Here is an 8,981-nt window from a genome sequence, read left to right on the forward strand (position 1 = left end):
TATCCCTCCTCCCTGTTTGCTTGTAATATTTATAGTTGGCACCAGCAAAGGCTTTTGTCTGCCTAGGATGAATAATTCGATGAATATTCAGCGTGTACTGGAAGATTAGGCAGGACTACAGATGATTTAGCATGTGTATCTGAACTGTACCGCATTATTGGTTCATCACCATCTGTGGATACCATAATCTACCTCAGATTACAGCCGCAGCATCTACTTCAGACAGATAAAAACACACAACGAGAGCTCCTAAATCTACATGGCTGTAGTAAAAAGGAATGAGCAGATTACAGAATGTGTGTTGACGGTGAAGGACGATACACAATTTTTGTTTTCTTGATTTGTAATTCAACAGACTGCACATATTAAGGTCATGTTCACGCGTTGTCACATTGTGGGTATTTGCATGTTCATTTCAGATTAGTCCACTGGTAAGCTTTAATTACTCAGCTCAATAAATACATTCTGATGGCACTGAGGAAGTGTTTTTATTTGCTACCTTGTACAGCAAGCAAAAAGAAACAAATAGAGATGAGGTGGTGAAATGCAAAAAAATCTGTTTAGCTGATCCAATAAATTAAATACAATTGCTGCTTTCATTTTACTGCATCAGTAAGAAGTCATACCTTTACATTTTGCTGATAATACTCATGTACTTTTACCCATGTAAAATATATCATATGCCTTGTATATAAAATCCTGATTCTAGCCGGCAGCTAAATGTGAGCACAAATTTGCATAAAATGAAAATACACATAAAAATACCCCCCCCACTCCCCGAATTGTGCATTATGTATATGCCATGTTGCCTTTAACTTAAGTCCTATTAGTGCACGCAGCAGAGCAGCAGAACAGAACATCCTCATCTTCTGCCCAGAGACCCAGAAAACAGCCAGTGCTCCTATACTGCAATGCTGCTGCTTGGGCCCAAGGCTGTCTGTGTCTCAATTAGTTTATGGTAATTTGATTAGTCAAAGCTTTATTTACATTTTGACACAGGACCCTTCTACAGGGTCACAAAATTAGGTAATAATGCCTTAGTTAATATTGTACTTTAACCGTGCAACTTTCCAGACAAATTTGCAATTAATCAAATGACCAAAACCAATTGTCACACAATGAACTGATGCTTTGGGACCCATAGAGGAGAGGGGCCCCAAGGCCTTTAAACAGAAGGAAACATAGAATTCCTTAAATCAGGTCACCTAACGGCTGATATTTTTTCTTACACTTACAGGAAATACATCAAAATAAAAGCACATAAGACTTTACTTTTCACCATTTTTCAGTTTATTATTGGCATATTGGTGTGTTTGTGTTTGTAATGTGTGTATACTGGATTCCACCGCACTGTGTATAACACCTTCTACAATTGGCCATGTTTTTGTACTGTTACTTTATAAATGGACCCTTAAAGTTTTGGTTACAATTACACAGAATTACCATGGATTTCAATCTAAATTACCTCCTTTTTATTTATAAACATGATCTTTATCAATATCCAAAAGTGGAGAAAAAAATGAAATAATGTCAAACAATGAGAACTTGAGTTTTACATCTGCTAAGGCTGTTCTATCTCTCTTTATGCCTCCCACTGGGAAAAACAAAAAGCCTTCTTCAGGGGCACTTAAACAAGAGTTAAACCTCTGAATCAGAATGTGGAACCCAAGAACGGATAGCACGCCTTCAGAACAAGTAGATATAGATAGATTTATATATAGAGTTTTATATTCAGCTTGAAACTTTAAGAGAGTACAGTAAACACTTCTCACACATGATAGAAACTACTTGACGCCTCAGAATCAGAAAAAATGTAGGCCAAACACTGTCCAAGCCCACGATAAAGTGAACCAACCAAACCCAAAGCAAAAGAGAACTAAAAGAATTAAAAAAAAAACATAAATAAAGAAACTACCTTGCCCACAATCTTTTCTTACGAAGTTTGAAGTTGATCGGAACAGACACCTGACCACACAAACAGAATAGAAAAGATCAGTGGTAATGCATTTTAAAATGCACAAAGATTCTCCTGTACAATTTGGCGTCTCTCTGTGAGTACAAACACCTAAAGGGCTCAGTGGCGGTTTCGATGGGTGGCTCTTGTTTTGACTTGTCGTTCAGTACACGTATGTAGTCCTCATGTGGTTTTATCCTCAGAGATGTATACATCAGTGCTGTAAACAGGCACACACAGATTGAAAAAGGACGGGGAGATCAGTGTTCAGTTTTATCTCTCCGTCATCAGCGTCTTTCCTCCTTCTCAGTTAGTTTCTCAGTCCTGCTGAGACAGTCGGGTCCTCCTGGTAAGGCTATCCGTCTACAAGCCTGCACCCATGCATCCCACCCCCTCTCCCCCACTGTCTCCTAATCCTGAGAGTGGGATGCCTCCAAAGCCTGGCAGTGCTCCAAGAAATTCCAGAAAGGACGGAACTCCTTCCTCATTTTCTGTGTAGTCGTGTTTCTATTTTTTTTTTTGCTGTTTGAGGAGGGATGAGGGCAGGGAGGGCAATATGGGCTGAAAACTTGATGCTTTTTTTTAATTGCCTTGGTCGTCAAGGAGTGATTGTGCAAAGTCAAGCGGTCTCCGATATGTCCACACGAAAGGAGCTAGCAAACCCTTTTCCCCGCTGCAGGAAGCAAAGAAAAACAAAAGGCCTGGTTAGCTGTGTGTGTGTGTGTGTGTGTGTGTGTGTGTGTGTGTGTGTGTGTCAAGTTTGTGTCAGAGGGATGAAAGAAAACAAAAAAAGAAAGAAAAGCAGCACTTAAATTGCATCATTTGCTCAGAATTGGAGGCTCCAGACATGCACAACAAGGGGTAGGAAGCCTCACATCCCGTTTCAAATCACACAGTTGTGAAATGGCTCATGGATAATATGTGTGTGAAGAGGGGGGTTATGGGAATGGTGGAAGGGGGTGAGCTCGTGCATTTTGCACGGCTAATATATTTAGGACAACAACAAAAGATGGAGGCTGAGCTTTAACAGACTAGAGTCCTCTCATTCATGCTCCCTCCCCTTCACTGTCCCCCGCCCCCATGTTGTCCGTTTGGTGACGGTAACCCGCCCCCCTCTGCACCCCACCCTGACCCCAGGCTAGGCCCAGGCCCAGGCCTGCACCTCCCGGGACAAAAGAGTCTCTGTGTATCACTGGCTGACTTGATCAGATTAGGGAGCTTCAGCGTCTTGGTATCATCATTCTATCCCTTCCTCCACTCCACTCCTCTTACCCCTCCTCTCTCCTCTTCCCTAACCCAGCCCTCACTCTGACTGTTGTTCCCTCTTTGCCATTATCCCCCCCACCCGCCACCCCCGCACTCATTAGCATAAGGGCCACATTGATCTATTCAGCGAGGGGAATGAGTGGTGGTGTTCGTGGGAAATGCAGCGATATTGGGAGCCCTTCACTTGGAGTGCTGCATCGTAAGCGCATAATAAGCACATCTATGGTAACTATTAGAACCAGAGGCCATCACACACAATGCGTCTCACACTGCATAAAGGGGAAAACACAGGAATGATAATCATTTGAAACATTGTTTAATGGTTGATGTTTAGTTGCATTTGAAGTTTCTTAGGTGCACATTTTTACATCATGTCTGTTCCTTGAATTTCAATTAGGAATATTACAGTCTGAATGTTTGTACTACTGTGACTCACATTTTCAGATTTAGTTTTCTAGCCTTCTAGACTCATAAAACCCTTTTATTGTGAAATATATGTATTGTCACGACAGCAGTGTTTCTATATTTTCATTATTATATCAACACATTTGACATTTTCTGTTAATTTTATATTCGATTGCTGAAATACATAGCCTTATACTATCACTGCAACTCATATTCTTGATTGTTATTTTCATTTTTTAAATTATAATTCCTCACCTTATTCTGCCGAATTACATCACTGCTGTAATAACCTAAAATCCTAACCATTTTAAATATAATGTTATAACCTTCTACAATTTATATCAAGAATCTTTTTAGAACCTTTTTAGACTAGTTTCTTGTCAAAATCTATTATTATAATTATTACTGTATATTTATAAGTTTCATTAGTTATTTGAACATCTTGTTAATCTTGTATTTATTTGGATGATGTGTAAATGATTCGTATTAAGCAGCATCACCTTAAATCCCCACATCTGTTATTCTTGATATTTTCATTTAAATCTTTTCACAGTTTTAATTGCTCGTTCTTTATTCTCTGTGGGCTTATCTTGTACCGCTGAAATATGCTGTTGATGTAATTTCTCATCACTTGAAGTTAAATTTAACCTCACGACCTGACGATCCTCTGTGACGACGCAAAATGTGAAATTGGAACGTGAGCAATTGGTTGTAGGCTCGACATAACTTTTTCATCCAGGATTTTAAAAAAGAACTTTCATAGTAAATGAATAATTAAAATTAAACATTAATTAAAATGAATGAGAGCCTTTGAATGAGAGTTTAAAAACAGTGATTCCTTGTGAAATAATCACTGGTTGAAAGAGGGAATCTATCTTTGCAACTCTGCGTCGACCAGTGTCTTATAGCAGCCATTTTTCCATAATGAGACAGAGCTTCCTTAATGCTAATATCTCCTCCCACAATGCAGCAACCATATAGATCATAATTGCTCCTGGCAAGTTTAATTTGGAAAGTCCCACAGGCCAATCTGTGTGTGTGTGTGTGTGTGTGTGGGAGAATGAATTGAAACGGTAGGTGAGGGAAGATAAGATCATCACAGTTGAAGATAATGGAGATGCCTGAGAAAGGGGGAAGAGTTAGTTAAACACTCTGACAAGAGAGCTGACAGAACAGGGGTCAGACCTGAAATGAATTTCACGCTTCCTTCCACAGCCGATCCAGGGAGAAAATTGAATTTGGAATCTTTTCTTTTTCACCTAATTCAATCACCAGATCAGAGAGCGGGGCAGGCGCTTAGGCCTGAGCAAAACACAATACTCACTTAAATAAGCTGGGTTATAAGGTGCTCTGGAGTTAGGCAGAATTGCTTCCAACTCTTTCCTCTCTAGGGGGCCCTGGTGGAGGTGGTGGTGGTTTTTGAGGAGGTGATGATGGTTTTGGTGTTGGTGACTGAGAGGCGTCTCTTTGCCAAAGGTGGAGAATGACTTATCAGCCGTTTGCTCTGGGATTTCAAATACCTCTGTGTCCGGGACTGAGTCCATGCCAGGCACGTGGAGGTTGCTGCGGTAGTCCGGGCCTTGGCGCCCGTCGGAGGGCACGAAGCTCGGCATCCAGCAGCGATCGGAGTGGCCCAGGGCCTTACACTCCTCCGTGCAGTTAGAGAACAGATCGGCCCCTGTAGATGAGGGGAGGGAAGGAGGGAGGAAAAGAACGTGAGAAAAGACGTCTTTAGCATTTCTTGAAAAAGCATGATAAGCAGGAAACAAATGCAAACACAAACACACTGCAACTAACTCCAGCTAACTGGTAAAACAGATTTACAATAATAATGACTGAATGTACAGAGGCTTTGTCATAAATGCAGATAATGGTGAGTGACATTAACACCTCCAGGACAGAGGTAGAAAGTGTGAGTACTTTACTTAAATACACATATGAATACTTTATTAGCATTTGCATTTGATTCCATTTTGAACAGTAACAAGGGAGCTTACCCTGCTACTTTCACTTTTAATATTTAAGGTACCCCACATCTTTTTAATAGTAAATTAGATTTTTAACTCAGACATTATACTTGTAATGGAGTATTTTTATATTGTGGTATTGGTGTGTGTACTTTAGTTAAGGATCAGTCAGGCTGACCTACAGCCGAGCATTTCTCTGTGTTTTGGATGTTTTAAACTTTAAAAAAAAGCATCTGTTTTACATGTGTCGCATTAAACTTTAGTAAGGATGTTAAATCTGTCTCAACGTGTCATTTAGACCCAATCAACATTCAAGACCTATTTTTCACCAAAGGAGAATAACTTCAGCTACTGTAAATGATGAGATGCTGTAATCCCACCCCTAGTGCAGTTTCCCTTGTTTCTGGAATATTATGGAAAATGTCTGCACCTTGAAACAGAACAGAATAAAGCAGATGGCTGTATTAGAAGCAAGAAGAAGATTCCTAGTTACGGCCCTAGTTAAGGTAATGTGCACTGAAAACACTCATTTCACTCCTTATTAAGAAATTGGCATTTTTTGTTAAATAGTGGACTAAATAACCGCTTAAGATGGAGATTAATGGCCTTGAAACTGTTGGAAAACGTGTCTGCCTTTCTAATTTTTTTCTCAAAATGTTTCAAGGCTCTGGTTTTAAAAAAGTGCCAACCACACAATGTGAAGTCTCTGCTGTAGAAAGGGCCAGTAGAGATAAGGGACTACATGTTACAGTCTATTGATAATTTTGTCATAATGATTGTCCATACAGTAATTTCACTATGTTGGCCTAGTATGAACACAGAACATTTATTCCACACCTGTCCGTCCTGGGACAGGGATCCCTCCTCTGTTGCTCATCCTGGTATCTTACATTTTTTCCCAGTCAAAGGGCTTTTGGGGGAGTTTGTCCTTATCTGAATTGAGCCTCTATAGATAGAGGTGTTGTATGCTGTACAGGTTGTAAAGACCCTTGAAACACATTTGTGATTTGTGAAATAAAAATTGACTTGACTTGACTGGAGGGAAATGTATCAATGCATTTTGTAAATATTTTTGGGGATCCTGGGTTTTTGAAAGAGAAGCGATTCAATTTTAAACCACTCAAAGAATGCTATTGTGATGCTTATGAAATCAATCACGCACACACAGTCAAATAAAGTCCAAAATCACACATTTCCCTCAAAGGGCTTTAGGAACTAGGTACAGCAAATGAAACCCTCTGTCCCTCCATTAAGATAAGGAAAAAAGAAAACCGAAGCTGGAGCAATAGAGAGATAAGGGATCTCTCTTTCAGCAGACATACAGAAAACATGAGAGAAATAGCAATAATAAAATGACAGCACTGCTAAATCATTTTTTTGCTTCCTAATACTAAATAATGTTGCCTTTACATAACGCACAGAAAGCTGTAGAAGCTGGGGAGGTCAGTAAATGAATGAAATAATTCAAGATGATAATTGCAATTGCTTGAATGATATGCAGAGGAGATGTCCTTTTTGTACTGAGCCACTGCCCATCACAACATGACTGTTCTCAACACTGATAACCTTTGGATACGGGGCATTAAAAAACAGAGAAGAAGTAGACACACACAATTAAAACAGAGCCACTTAATAAAGGGGATTAGGTGAGGTAACTGATTCAGGCGCCAGGCAGGGCCAGCCAGGACTGTAGACAGTCTGTTATTGAGGTGTAAAACTGTTTGATTATTAGATTCTGTCATATCTTGTTTATTTAAGCATTCAGTTTATGTAAATTGTATTTAAATCTATTGTAGAAGGTGAACTCCTGGTGCCACACACTAAACAAAAAAATCTGAATCCTTCTTCAGTGTTTGGCTTGCCTGACAGAAAGCCTGAGGTCAAGCAGATGCAAAGCATCACAGGTCACTGGATGTTTGCGTGTGAGCTGCAGGCAACATGCATCTGTAAAAAAATGTTCCCTATAGTGGGCGGGTTTTATAGGACACGCTGTGTGTGTGTGTGTGTGTGTTTGTGTGCAGGGGTTGAGAGGTAGATGCAGTCTTTAAAACCATTGCCGGCAAACTGCCCGGGCACCCTTTAACCTAGGCATTAGATTAACCAAACCACAAACTCACTAGTATTGCATTACCCAGCCTGCCCCTGTCCCTGGTCCTCCGCCTCATTCCCTTTATAAAATTCTATTGTTTTCCATCAAAGGCTGGCTGCAGGTAAAACTGAAAACCAGTGATAGTGTGCTCGCTTTCATGTGGAGTAATTATGTGTCAGGAATTTGAATGGCAGGAATTCTCAGTGACCTTCCATTTGTCAGAGAGGAAAGGGGCAAAGAGTCAGCGGGAACGTTCAGAGCAGCAATTTTATGCTGAGTGTAAGCCTTAAGCCAAATTGTGTTTTCATTGCCCCGTATGTTTTTTGCAGTAGGGCCTACATCCTGCGTATGCGTGTAGTTTGAACGTTAAATCCGCTTGTTGTGTGTGTGTGTGTGTCTGAGTCGCTGTTTGGGTCTACAATCTGAACTGTCCAGCTAGGGCTATCTGCTGCTAATCCTTCTGAATACAGACTGATTAGGCTAAGACTGATGCCGTCCCAGTAAGCAGAGTGTGTGTGTGTGTGTGTGCGTTTTGCGGTGTGTGTCTGTAGCGGTCAGCAAAGGGGGAATTTGCTTTGTTACAAAGCGGATTAATTTGGCTTGCTGTCACCAACAGCTTGGAAAAGTGCCCAGTCTCCTAACGTGAGGGCTTCTTATTAAATATTAACCAACATACCATAAACACACCATCACATTACGTTTTAATACGCCTCTTACACCCGGAGGAAAAGACTTAACTGTACAGCTTGATGGGGGGAGCTACCAGAACGCATGCCGGGAGCTGACATACTGTATCAGTGCACCTGGACATGCAGGGAGCACTGCATTGTGGGCAGCGAAAAAGCAGAGTGGAGAACTGTGTTAATGCTGTGTTAATTCGGGAAATGTGGCATTTCGACAAGACACGCAGGGAGAGTAACTTCAGCCATAAAGCCAGATCAAGACATCTTGATATTTCTTGACATTTTGGCAAAATTAGATGTTCCCCTGGCACATTAGACAGTCTCTGTTGAATAAGGAGGATAAAAACATTTCAGATTTAAGTGAACACAGACACACAGAGCTGGGCCGTGCTTAAAATGTGAATAAAGGTTGTGGGTAATGACTGTGTCTCTTCACTACGTATTTCTCCGACAATGTTGTCACAGTCTGCGTGAGTTATGAGGTTTCATCAGGCGGGAGAGTAAAGTATCTGCCCTGCACTTCAACGTGGGATAAAAAAGAAGTGTGTCAACATGTCTCGCACTGAGTCAAAAACAAGCAGAGAGGCCAGCGAGCAGACTGGGGGGGGGGGGGGGAT

The 8,981-nt window shown here is 40.9% G+C and overlaps 1 protein-coding gene across 3 annotated transcripts in view; it reads right to left on the minus strand.

The window, feature by feature from the left end:
• Positions 1-1,272: 1,272 nt before the first annotated feature.
• pcdh10b (protocadherin 10b) overlaps positions 1,273-8,981 on the minus strand; it is a 17,635-nt gene continuing 9,926 nt past the window's right edge. For 2 of the 3 annotated variants that reach the window (XM_046031145.1, XM_046031143.1), the window contains exons 4-5: positions 4,950-5,303; positions 1,273-2,627 (exon numbers count right to left, since the gene is read on the minus strand). In XM_046031145.1, the coding sequence (XP_045887101.1) occupies positions 2,608-2,627; positions 4,950-5,303 (374 nt within the window). In that variant the 3' untranslated portion in view covers positions 1,273-2,607. The remainder of the gene's footprint in view (positions 2,628-4,949; positions 5,304-8,981) is intronic. The other variant, XM_046031144.1, reaches the window with a different exon arrangement.

This window comes from Micropterus dolomieu, linkage group LG19 (genome assembly GCF_021292245.1).
Source record: "Micropterus dolomieu isolate WLL.071019.BEF.003 ecotype Adirondacks linkage group LG19, ASM2129224v1, whole genome shotgun sequence".
Classification (NCBI taxonomy): Eukaryota; Metazoa; Chordata; class Actinopteri; order Centrarchiformes; family Centrarchidae; genus Micropterus; species Micropterus dolomieu.